Genomic DNA, 13750 nt, shown 5'->3' on the forward strand with positions numbered 1-13750 from the left:
TCTTTTCATCAGACAACTTGTTTAGAGGATGGAATGCAGTAGCTCTGTCTTCTTCCTCAGTTCCTACTGTTCAAGAAAGTTGGGTTGGGTCCCACCTCTACAGCATAGGGAGAATTGAATTTTGATGGAAGCTCTATAGGTAATCCAGGCCTTTCCAGAGTCGGGGGTGTTTTTAGAGATGTGGAAGGAAGAGTTCTGGCCCAATTGGGGTAGGTAATTCTTTAAGAGAGTAATGATTTCGCTCCAAGGTCTCAGATTAACTAAACAGTTGAACTGCAGCAACTAGAAGTGGAAGGGGATTCCATGTTGGTAATAGGCTGGATGCGAATGAATAGCTTGGGAATCCTTTAGACAACCTGTTAAGGGAAATAATGTGTTTAACAAGGGAGCTAGGTGTCATGGACCTAGACTCCTCTAGCATTTCGTGCGACACTTGGGCAGAAGTCCGCCACTTAGAGCACTCTCCTGGCTCTTGAGACCAAGTAGCTCACCAATCCGTCCCTCACACTAAGGTACACACGTAGGCAACAAGGGCACAATGCACACAAGGAAAGAGAGATAGAGAACTCAAAGGAACTCCTTGTATTGCTCAAGAGAGGAATACAACACTTGATTGTTTGGTGAATGCAAATGAGGGAGAGGGACTTGCTTCTAGATTCCTCCTTCTAGACTTATATTAGTTCCCTTAGGTACACGAATGCTCTAGAATAGTTCTAGAAGTATGTATAAGGTTCAAGGGTGTTCATGTGGATTCTAGAATGCTTCTGGAATCTCCTTGAACTCTCTTGAAGTGTCTTGGGCCTTCTGAAAGCTTCTAGAATGTTCTTGAAACCTCTTCCATCAGCCCTTTTTGCAGTAGGGTCGAGTCACATAGCCTCAATCTTGGCACCTCGTGACATAGGGGTGCAGTTTAGATGGATAGAAGATCAACAAATGGAATGGCTGACACTTAGCAAAGAAAGGAGTCAATTGGGAGACTTTGTTTTGGGCTTGCTTATAAGAATGTTATGATTTGAGGGTTCACCTTTCTTTCTTTTGATGGTGACAGTTGTAATCTTTTAACCCTAATCGATGAAAGTTACTGTTTCCAATAAAAAAGGTTCTTTCCTTCACTGTCTTCTCAAAATGATAAGCTATTTAATGGGGTTCTAGCTTTCAAGCTTGACTCTAATTTAACCTTTTTGTTAATAAATAAAAAAGAAAAATTTTCTTAATAGAAAGAAAAATACATCAGCTAGGGTTATGGGGAATCACCACAATCCTCTTACATACAAATCATAGGAGGAAATGCAACGGAAAGGAGAAATAACACAAGAAAACTAGCTACTTGACTCCAAAAACTAGCACCAAGATTTTCCTTTTCCCACATAGGAGAACAATTTGATCTCTTCCTCAAGCCTATCTTCAAAATCCTTCTGTTTCTTTCTTCCCACCCTTCCTATCAAATGATAGAAGGTATGCAAGCAACTTCACCGCTATCTTTGCCTTGATATTTCCTCTCATTGTAGGCCAATGAGCAAAAATGTCTGCCAGAGTCCTTGGTTCCACCATATTTGTTTTGAAGAGTCTAAATAAGAATCCTCATATGAATTTCGAAAAGGGACAGTAGTCAGCACATAGGTGTAATACATTCTCTTCATCAGCTTCACATAAGGCTAGAATCTTGAATACTTTGTGATAAACAATTTCAAGAAGACCCTTCAACTTGTCTATTTGATCAACTCCCAACTTTTTTATTTGTTAAACCATTCTGCTAACAGGAAGTCTGATACAGGAATTAAAGAACTTAAAGCTCCTTAAGAAATTGGGTTATGATTCAGAAACTAGTCCCTAAACAAACTACTATTAAGCCTTTATTACTTTTAAAGTAGTACATTCAGCCCAAGTCCATGATCTGGCCCATACTCAAGCCCATACTAGAACCCAAGTACATTCCAAGTCCATAGCCAGGCTCATAGTGAGGCCATGACTAATTTAGATTTTAGGCTAATTTCCTTGTCTACTGAGAAAGTTTAGCTATACATATGGATGTATTGATTTGCTTTCAGAGTCAAGTGAATAGAAAATTTTTCTTTAGCAGTTTTGTGCCTTGTGTGGTTCCACTAACCACTTGAGGGGTGTGATGTCTCTAAATGATTTGGTGTGAGGTTTAAAATGTCGATGTCTATGGAAATGTCGCTTACCAAAATATAGGACATATGTCGGAAATGTTGGAAATATCGAGGGGAAATATTGTAAAAATTAGAGACATTGTGGAAATAATGAAATATGCAAAGATATTTTGTAAAATGATAAAAGAAGCATTAATACATATTTCTAGACTATTATCTTATTCCCAACCATTTTATAAAGCTAAGAAACTAAGATCAATAACAAATTAGTAAATGACGATTTACTGATTTATTATGCATTTTGATGTTTTTACAAGGTCATCTGATATTTTCTTTTCTTTTTTTTAGTTCTGATTTATTATAAATTCTAATATATTTATTTCACACTAGTAAATAGAAATACATTTATTCTGATTTTTTAAATATTAAAGTTATAATACATTATGTTTTATTATAAATTTAATAAACTGATTCTCCTTTTTGTAGTATTAAGATTATGATAAATTCTGATTTCTTTTAAAACTTAATGAATTTATTATGATTTTTAATACTAAATTTATAATAAATTATGATTTAGTATAAAATTTATTAAATTTATTCTGATTTTTTATATTAAATGTAGAATATGGTTTATTATAAAATTTAATAAATTTATTCTGATTTTTTATATTAAATGTAGAATATGGTTTATTATAAAATTTAATAAACATTTTCTGATTTTAATAAATATTTTAAAAAATACTAACTAGTTAATATTTTATTACTTGAAAAATATTTTATATTTTATATTATAAAGTAATTAATTTATTCTTTTGTTTTTATATTTTGTTAATTCTTTTTATAAATATTTTATTTGAAATATTAAATAGAAATATTAATGGAATAATCTATATTAATATACTGTATTATATTAATATAATATACTAATATATTATATTTTTAATGCACATTAGTCGATATAATAGGAAAAACTGTATTCTTTTTGGTTATTTGGACCGATATAGGAAATGTCAACCGGCATAATGTAATTTTTATATTACCATCCATTTTCATGTTGGTGAGCCTCGACATCGACATATGTCAGGCGACATTAGTGACATTTGGCGACATTTGAAACCATGTAGTGACTAATACTGAATTTAAGTTCTAATATTCTCAATGAAGACTCTAGTTCAAGGGTTTGTGACTCAACCTAATCCTTATTTGTTCCTGGAATCTTTCTCCATACCTTGCTATTCTTAGCTACTACATTGAGCATCTGATCCGTTGCATCAGTTTGGTATCAGTGTCTCTCTGTGCAACATCAAATCCAACTAAAACATTAAAACTGAATTTTGATGTGAGTTCCATGGGAAGCACTGGAATGACAGGTGTTGGAGGATTTTTTACTTTTAGAGACTGCACAGGGAAAGTATTGGCTATGTTTTCAGGTCCCTTGGTGTTGGGAGACTCACTAAAGGATTCAAAGCAAATCATTTCTTGGGCTAAGAATAAACAACTAATGCCATGGATCTATAGGCATGAGTTTAGGGAAATAGAAAGCATAACACAAGAGCTGAACATTACATTCAATTGGGTAAAGACTGCAAATGGGATGGCTGATTCTCTAGCAAAACAAGGGGTATATAGGCAACAATTGTTTTGGGCACAATTGTAATATATGTAACTTGTGGGGATTGATCTGACATATTGTAATACCAAGATTTAGTATATCTTAATAAAATTTTCAGTTCTTATTGCTGATAAAAAAAATTCAACTTCTCCTTGGAAAGCAATTCATGAGGTATACCTTTTTTTGCTTAGATCTATCCGGTGACAGAGTCTGTTTTTGGGAAGACCTATGTATAGGGCAAACACCATTAAAAGATTAATTTCCTGAACTTTTTGCTCTTTCTAACCTCAAGGGTGAAACAATGTCTAGAATGGGAACATCCTGTCCTTCAGGTTTCATTTGGAACCTTGGTTTCCAAAAATGCCCAAGGGAAAGTGCACTTCTTTGATTGAACTACTTGACCTCTTGGAGGTAGTTTTTTTTTTTTTTTTGATCAATAACACAATTCATTAATTATCACAATAAAATTACAAAGAGGAAGACAAACTTTCTTATCTTCCAAAATCAGCTTGAGCCCCAAGAAAGGAAACAAGAGAGAAAGAGAAAAAGGAAAAAAGGAAAATTAAATTACATCTATGCCTAGAACATTGAAACCTTGTCCACCCCTTGTTTAGCTAACCCATCAGCAAAAGAGTTAGCTGATCTTTTTACCCATCTGATTTTAACTTCCATTTCTCGAATCAGCCATTTGAATTTCCTCCTCATATTGCTATAACTCCATAAACCAGTGTCGTCTTTGTTTAGCCAAGCTACCACCGCATTTGAATCCCCTTCAATTATGAGTTTCCTGATATCCATCTCCCTAGCTTTCTGGACTCCTACCATAATTGCTTGGATCTCAGCCCTGAGAGAGTCACCCACTCCGATTGGGCTTGAGAACATGGCAGAAACGACCCCATTTTCATCCCTGAAAACACCCCCAATCCCTAATAGTCCAGGGTTCCCTTCGCTACTTCCATCAAAGTTTAGTTTTATGAAACCCACAAGTGGGGGAGTCCAAGACACACTCATTACTGTTTTAGTCTGGGTACAATTAGCAATCTCACCCCACTTCCTCAGCATGTCATCCACTGTAGGGATTTCATCCACTATACAACCCTTATATGGATCAGAGCCCTCAAATCTTCAACACTTCTCTCTGCTTCCGAGAAAATCCTGGAGTTTCTTTCTTCCCATAGAGACCAATAGACTGTTGCCCTTAGTCCTCTCCACATAGTCCTTCCCCTTTTCATACGCCACTTGATAAAAGGGGAAAAGGTTGGTAATAGATCATGAATGGCTTTCCAAGCGAAGCGCTTGTGGTCCTAGCCCGGATTCTAGCATCCAATCTGTTTAGTTCCAGTCCACGTATGCTTACCACTATTTTAGCCCATAATTTCTGAAGGGATGAGAGATCTATCATATGGATGGCCGAACCCTGCAGGAAGGTTGGGCGAAATTTCAAAAATTTCTCTCTCCCCCATCTGGGAACCGCATTCCCTATTTTAGAAAACTGCATTTTAAAGGATTAATCTTGAACCAAACCGGACCAGATCTGAAACCAAAAGGGAGGAGAGGGATATACCTGATACGAAGTAGCAGTAACTCCCAATGAAGGTGTTCACGCCCAAAGAGATAACCAAAACCCACTTCCACTAAAGATGACATAGTGTGTGGTGAAGCAGGATTAGCAGGACGGCTCTTCAACAAGAACCGAATTCTTCAGCAAGAATGGAGTAGAGGGCTGGTGAGCACGACTTCAAATTGCTTCTTCTACCAAGAAGCAATATCAAGAACAATTCTTGATCACTCCCACAAGTGGAGATCGAACTGGGTAGGGGCGGCAAGAACAGGGAAGAACTCTGCAGATAGCTGTCTTGTATCTGGTGTGTTTTTCATGTCCGCCCTGCTCTCTTATTTATAGCCTTAAAGAGACAACTTCCTAATCTGATTAGGAGTTTCCTGATCCAAATCTTTATTTGGATCTGGACTCTTTAATCCTAATCAAATTAGGAGTTTCTTGATCCAAATATTTATTTGGATTTAAACTCTTTAAGTGGACAAGACTTATCCTCTTATCCTTATTTGCTGATCCAAACCCAGATCCGCCCCTATTTAATTGATCTAATTAACTCAGCTCGAAATTGGGCTTTGGGCACATTAAGTTTATGTGCTCACTTAACCTCTTAACCTGCTGCCTAGTTGGCTCTCTTTGTATGGCGTGGGACCCAAACATTGATCTACACATCAGCTACATGGGTTCATTCTAGCCTTTGTTACAAGGCTTGGCCGAATTCACTGTAGGAGACAGTGAACCCCTCAGTCCATCACTATGGACTCTTAATGGGCCCAACATTTATACTAAATGGTCCTTGGGTCCAACCACCTTATGAAAACCCAAGGACTGTGGGCAGATGCAAGATTAGCCCATCAAGTATTACCCTCAATGGGATAATATATATATATATATATATATATATATATATATATATATATATTGCAAAAGCAAATTTTAACGGTTGAAATCAATTGCCGGTAGTTTAGGTTTCCATCAGAGAGAGTGCATCCCTGATCATTCACTTTATCCCGACAAAGGGGCTGATCCTGTCACTATGATCACCCACTCAAATGAATTCTTGGACTGTCCAACATACCCAGGTTTTGACCCCCTCTAAGGATCTCACTGATTGGTATACTAAAGACAGCTCGATCCGGCACCTAGTGCAGTACCATAATCGAGTCTAGGGGGCAAGCGTAACATTCCAGTTTTGCCCATCCATCTCCAAGGTCCAGGGCAATACTGGAATTTTGGTCCGGTTCAGGGTTTCAAGAAAACCCATACTACATGTACCTCAGGTCTCACCTTGGCAGCTGAGACAAGCCACCCCAACCAACTTGGCAGTACATCAGTGTCAGCCTTGGCAGGATAAATCTCCCCAGATCTATCCAACGACTTTGAAGATTCTAAACTAACACGAGTCTCATAAGTGTCTAGTTTAAGGGTATTACACAAAAACACACCACAATGACATGAATCAATTATTTACTTTATTCATTTACAATAAATGTCAAAAGATACATCAATCTGATTGGAGCTAAGGGCATAACTGTCTAACCATTTCTCCTTCTCTAGTGGGAATCTCCACAACCATTTCCCCAAAAAAGCCAAATTCCTTTCTCTAATGTTCCCAAGCCCTAACCCACCACTGTTTTTACTCATGGTCACCACCTTCCAACTTAACCTATGGTTCCTCTTTTTTTTTGGAAAAAGGTAAAGTAATTTATTCAGAGAGAATGAGGATTACAAGGCCTAGGCCACTAGGTCTACCTGGACCCAAAACAGATTATAAGAACATTCATGATTTAGTACAAAGTAAGTGAGATACATTCTGATTTTTAAACTCCTCATTCATCGACACCCAGGAACAAATCTTCCCCACCACTTTCTGCACTATCTCTTCTGGGCTTTTAGATTCATTGCAGAAAATTCTGTTATTTCTTTCAGTCCAAATGGACCAAAGAACAGCCTGCGGAATGGTATTCCAAACAAGATTGCCTTTTTTGCTAAGACCCTCCAATCTCCAACCCATTAGCTTCTCCTTCACAGCTTTAGGCATAGACCAACAAACCTCCAGTTTCTTGAAAAACTGTCCCCAGATTGAAGAGGAATCCGGACAGTGAATACACAAATGCTCTGTAGATTCAACATCAAATCCACATAAAACACAGGAGGGATCAAGAATCTGAACACCCCTTCTCTCCAAGTTAACCCTAGTTAAACATTTATCCAGAACCATTGTCCAAACTAGGAAATTACCCTATGGTTCCTCTTCTCCTCTCCTGTCTCCCAAAGGAAGTCTCTCATCATCTTTTCCAACTTGTTAGCAACTCTTATTGGGATTTTAAACACTGAAAGGAAATAAATGGGTAAATTTTCTAGAGTAGCCTTAATCAGTGTCATCCTACTCTAAGAGAGAGGTAATTCTTTTTCCAAGAGACAAGTCTCTTCTCAAATCTTTCCACCACCGGATTCCAGAAACTCTCCCTCTTTGGATTATCACCCAATGGCAGCCCCAAGTAATTCAATGGCCATCTTGAGACCTCACACTCTAGCTCTTCTGCACTCTCCCTAATTTCTCCCTCCTCCAAGTTCACACCCACTACACAACTCTTCTCAAACCTGGAAGATTCTAGAATTTGGGTAATCTCCCTAGATGGACTCTTCACTTGCTCCTCCTTTTTCAAGCATCTTGCCTCACCTAGATCTTGAGGGGTGGGCTTCCCGATGAAAGAAATTTGGAGTAAGCCTGTCCCATAAAAAATCAAGCTTTTTGTTGGGAAATATTCCTTGAAAAGGTAAATACATGTGTGCTTCTTGCCCTGTTCTTGCCTTTCTCCTCATATGTGCTTCTCAGTTACTCACATTCTAAGGGCATGGAATGAGATAACACAGTCCTCTAGAGAAAAAGAAAGAATAAGAGTGGAGTGGAAACCCCCAGAAGGCAGCAAAGTAAAATTGAACTTTGAAGGGAGCTCCTTGGGTAACCCGAGTATGGCAGAAATTGGTGGAGCAATCAGTAATTTGGAGAGCAGGATCTTAGCATTATATTCAGGGCCAATTGGGACTGCGAATTCCATGAAGGCTTTATTGTTGGCATTTCTGCATGGTCTCCGGTTGGCAAAGCAACAGGGTTTTAGACAGATGAAGGTGGAAGGGAATTCAAAAGTAATTGTTTCATAGCCGAGTTATAACAGACATATCCCATGCATGCTCAAACATGTCTTTAGGGAAGTTGAAAGGATTTAAATGCTGAATTATAGTTGGTAAGGAGTGCAAATGGGTTAGCTGACTCCCTAGCTAAACAAGGGGCTGCAAGGCAGCATTTGTACTGGGCTTCTTTGTAACCTAGTTATGATATTTGGGATGACATTCTTGTCTTCAAATTGTACTGTTTTCACATATAACTAATTTAATAAAATAAATTTTTTGCTGATAAAAAAATGTTGACACATGCTACACTTATTAACCTGTTATCTGACTATTTGATCTAGGTTTAATCTCCTGCAGCACATCCTTTCCATAATGTTGATTAATAATTTATCCAAGTTTTTGATGTTAGAAGCTAACTATGTCTTTTGAGCAGGTCTTTCATTTCTTGTACACTCATTCTGTGGCAATTGAACTGTGCCCCTTTACTCTTGATGAGTTTGCTCAAGCATTTCATGACAAGGTTAGTAAATCGGATCTTTGAGCTTGGCTTGCTTGACCTACCTGAAACAGAAAGTCATTTGGTTCATATGGTACACTTCATCAAAGTTAGTTTTGGATTGCTTTTATATGATATATGTTTTTTTATATATGGCTTTCAGGACTCTTTGCTACTTGGAAAAATTCATGTTTCTCTACTCAAACTTCTTCTGTCTGATGTTGCAATAGAGCTTAGTAATGGATATCTTCCTCGCATGAGTAAAGACTGCAGATTCCTTTGGTTTCTTCACTCGGTAAGCTTAATTTGGCATATGATGTGCAGCCATCTCAGGTGTCAATAATTATGTACATTTGCTGTTTTCTTACTGGACAATTAATGTAATTTTATTAGTCATCATCTTTACCTACTTTTATATGAGGTTTCCAATGTAATTTGATTGATAGCCATTTGGATCCACATAGGTTTTGAAGAAACTTTTCTTAAAGTTCTTGAATGGTGGCATAGGATGGTTTGAAAGACTGCAAGTAACATTAACCAGGGCTTATCCTTTTCCCCTATCATATACAAAGAAACAGCAAATATACCACGTATTATGTACATGCATGCATTTTTTATCAGAAATAGTAGTACAAAATTTTATTCATTATAGACATGCAATGCCATACATTCCCAAGTTCTACTAATGGACTAGAAATACAACAACTAATAGCTGATGTAGTTCAAAAATGGTAAGGACTATTAGACTTAACACAAATTTAAGTCCCTCCCTAAACCAGTCCAATGTTTTAAAATGCGGAGGTGTGACATGGGGCATTCCACTACCTGAAGGCATGAATGGTTCAGAACTTAAGAGGCGTAAGCCTCCTTAATAGGAGGAAGAAGATGAAGAAGAAGAGGATGGGGGTCTCATTTTATTTTTTGTTTCATTTTATGAAAAATGTTTTATATTAAGAAGAATGAAGATGCATAACACTAGTGGAACCCTAGCCCAAAAAAACCCATATTGGGCTGTATTAAAAAGGTGTTGGGGGGGGGGGTTCTAGGGGTGGAGCCCCTGTCCCAAACTTTCTTTCCCTCTTCTTCCCTTCCCTTTTGCATGAGGTGTGTAGAGGTACATGCCTCATGCACACCACATATGAAAAGAAAGAAAGAGAATTAATTTATAGAAAATTAATTTACACATATTCTAGCATGCATAGTTGGTCACTTCCCTTTCTTCTCAAGGAGAACTCACACTTAAGTTTGATGTGTGCTCCCTTGGGAGCTTGGGGCTTTCAAGAGTAGGGTGTGTACACAGAGGTCATTGAGATAAAAGGGGGTCAGGGTGGGTGGAGAGATGAGATTATACTAATCCTTTCTAAGGCCAAATTGGACAGGGAGGCTCATTTAGATCCAAGCTTCTGGGACTTCATCATGGTCTTAGGTTTATGTTCTTTGTGGGCTTTGATTCTAGAGAGATGGAGGGTCATACAGACAATTATTCGCTGTGTTAGAGAGGGTTCTGATTGCTTTTGGGTAAACATTTACCATAGCAGGGTGGTGGACGCCTTGCCTTCAAGATTGAACATATCCATTGAGATGGATCCCAAGGTCAGCTTAGTTGTTCATTGATAGTATTACTTGGGGAAATGTTGGGAGAAGTTGTCTGTATTGGTGGTCTTCTCTTCAGGGACTTCTGAATGAGGTATTATTTTTGAACTTTTAACTTCTTTAGTTTGTATCTCATCTATCCTGCCACATCATTCCTCATCCACTGGTTCTTAATTTCCTCTTGGAGAAAAATGGTGAAGTCACATATTGTGGATTTGGGGAATGGTCAAAAGTTGGCCTCTAAAGAGCTTCTCAAAGCAATACTCCATTTTTTCCCTTTTAGTTCGTGGAGTAAGTAGATAGGGGAATGGAACAATGTCTGCCTGTAAAGATCTTATTGAATCAATGCTCCTAACTTTTCCCTTCAACCTGTGGAATTTGAGAACCTGCGAGCGTTACATTATTCTGGACTTAAATCTCACGTTATGTGGAGGAAATGTTTTATGTTGTCAGAACCCCTCATACTAATTATATGGTACCTTCATTTGATTTAGTGTAGAAGTTGTTGCCACATTGGGGTGTTCCTGTATACACATGGAAGATTCTATGCAGTCTGAACATTTGAAATCTCTGCCATTTATTGGATAGAGAACTCCTTTGAAATCATCTCCAATATAGTTTTCAAGGCACCGAGGCGAGGCTAGGCGACAGGGGGGCGCCCGCTTAGGGGATGGATTTTTTTTTAAGTAAAAACATGTATCCTAGGGTAGTTTCCTAGGTTCCATAATCATATTTCCTTAATAAATATCCATAATTTTCATAAGAAAAGTATAAACTTCATGTTAAAGTATAGAAAATCAACATATTCCAACATATTCATTTTTTCCAACATTTTCCACCCAGTACCTACACTATTCACGAATATTACAAGTCATAATATTTCCTTTGCCCCCCATTTGAGTGTTTCAAGATGGGGAAAAGTGGCAGTTTGAAGTGTGGATCCTGGGTTTATACCTTTGTAACTTGCTCAAGTTTCTTCTTCCCCTGTACTGCCCCTTCCTGTTCTTCCAGACAAGTTAAACAGAGTTTTTAATGTTTTCTCATTTAACAGGTAGAAAACCAAGAATTTTTGGTGAAGTTCTGGAATGAATCTCTGAATCCTCTTACATGGACAGAAGTTCTACGTCAAATCTTGGTTGCAGCTGGTTTTGGTTTGAAACAAAGTACATTGCGAAAGGAAGCCCTTAACAAGGTATTTAGAACTTTACTGCTTTGTTATGTAGTAGTGTTTTTCTTGATCTGCTAGAACTAGTATCAGACAATTGATAAAGCAAATCCCTTCTGTAACAAGGCATTGGATCATTGTTGATGTTCTTTTTCCTTTGTCTTTCGTTCTTTATTTCTTGATATTTATTTGAATAACTAATGCTGTCATGTTCTTCTGAAGATGCATGCATGAACTTTTGCTCAGAATTTCTATAGGTCTTGGTTTTTTGCTTTAAAGCAGTCCTATTGACAAATCAGAAACTATGTATTTGTCTCCTCTGACTCCGAAAAGCATGTATGGCTGTATGCCATGCAATATCAACAAAGACTTCTATATACTACATACACGCCTTTGGTCTTTATAACCAAAACAAAGGGCAATATATGTATGTAAGGACCCTTGTCCATTGTTGGTTTGAGCTTTCTGTGGTCTTGGTAGGGGTGGACTGGATACATGCCCAGTGTTTTAAAAGCACAAGGCGCAAGGGGAGGCGCACACCTTTTTGAAGCAAGGTGCAAAAATACAAAAAAATGCTAAAAAATAAAAAAAAATGTCAGAAAATTCAAAAAAATGCCAAAAAATATAAAAATCATTAAACATAATATTAATAAAAAAATATAAGCTTAAATTTTAAAATATATGTTTTAAAAAACCTATTATCTAAAATTAAAATACATAAACATAAGATGTAAAGTATATTCAAATGAGAATTTAAAAATAAAATCAAACATATAAAACATTTTCAAGCATGTAGAACCCCTAATCTCTTTTTTCACTCAATTGCTTTACTTCAAGTAGCTAATGTAATGTAAATCATATTACATTCCTAATTCTACGCAAGGTTTAAAATGTTGATGTCGATGGAATTGGCGCTTACCAAAATATAGGACATATGTCAGAAATGTCGGAAATGTCGAGGGGAAATATTGTAAAAATTAGAGACATTGTGGAAATATTAAGAAATATGTGGAAATATGCAAAGATATTTTGTAAAATGATAAAAGAATCAATAATACATATTTCTTGACTATTATCTTATTCCCAACCATTATATAAAGTTAAGAAACTAAGATCAATAACAAATTAGTAAATGACGATTTACTGATTTATTATGCATTTTGATGTTTTTACAAGGATATCTGATATTTTCTTTTCTTATTTTTAATTCTGATTTATTATAAATTCTAATATATTTATTTCACACTAGTAAATAGAAATACATTTATTCTGATTTTTTAAATATTAAAGTTATAATACATTATGTTTTATTATAAATTTAATAAACTGATTCTCCTTTTTGTAGTATTAAGATTATGATAAATTCTGATTTCTTATAAAACTTAATGAATTTATTATGATTTTTAATACTAAATTTATAATAAATTATGATTTAGTATAAAATTTATTCTGATTTTTTATATTAAATGTAGAATATGGTTTATGATAAAATTTAATAAACATTTTCTGATTTTAATAAATATTTTAAAAAATACTAACTAGTTAATATTTTATTACTTGAAAAATATTTTATGTTTTATATTATAAAGTAATTAATTTATTCTTTTGTTTTTATATTTTGTTAATTCTTTTTATAAATATTTTAATTGAAATGTTAAATAGAAATTATTAATGGAATAATCTATATTAATATACTGTATTATATTATTATAATATACTAATATATTATATTTTTAATGTACATTAGTTGACATCCTGTCGACATCCTGTCGACATCTTGTCGATATCTTGTTGACATAATAGGTAAAACTGTATTTTTTTTGGTTGTTTGGACCGATTTGGTCGACATTTCTGAAATATAGGAAATGTTGACCGACACAATGTAATTTTTATATTACCATCCACTTTCATGTTGGTGAGCCTCGACATCGACATATGTCGGGCAACATTGGCGACATTTGAAACCATGATTCTACGAGCCGCTTTTGTGCCACGCCCCTCGAGGCAAGTCCAAACAAGTTCACATTAGGTCTTAAATTCTTAGTTTTCACACAAAAAATAATGATTTTATAGTTTTAATTGC

At 36.0% G+C, this 13750-nt stretch overlaps 1 protein-coding gene across 2 annotated transcripts in view; it reads left to right on the plus strand.

Annotated features, from left to right (window-relative positions):
* The window catches only part of LOC104610117 (Homeodomain-like transcriptional regulator), a 45560-nt gene that overhangs the window by 12413 nt on the left and 19397 nt on the right, over positions 1-13750 (plus strand). For both annotated transcript variants that reach the window (XM_010276597.3, XM_010276599.3), the window contains exons 11-13: positions 8847-8933; positions 9073-9204; positions 11554-11694. In XM_010276597.3, the coding sequence (XP_010274899.1) occupies positions 8847-8933; positions 9073-9204; positions 11554-11694 (360 nt within the window). The remainder of the gene's footprint in view (positions 1-8846; positions 8934-9072; positions 9205-11553; positions 11695-13750) is intronic.

The sequence above is a fragment of the Nelumbo nucifera genome, chromosome 4 (assembly GCF_055504915.1).
Source record: "Nelumbo nucifera cultivar China Antique chromosome 4, China Antique-T2T, whole genome shotgun sequence".
Lineage (NCBI taxonomy): Eukaryota > Viridiplantae > Streptophyta > Magnoliopsida > Proteales > Nelumbonaceae > Nelumbo > Nelumbo nucifera.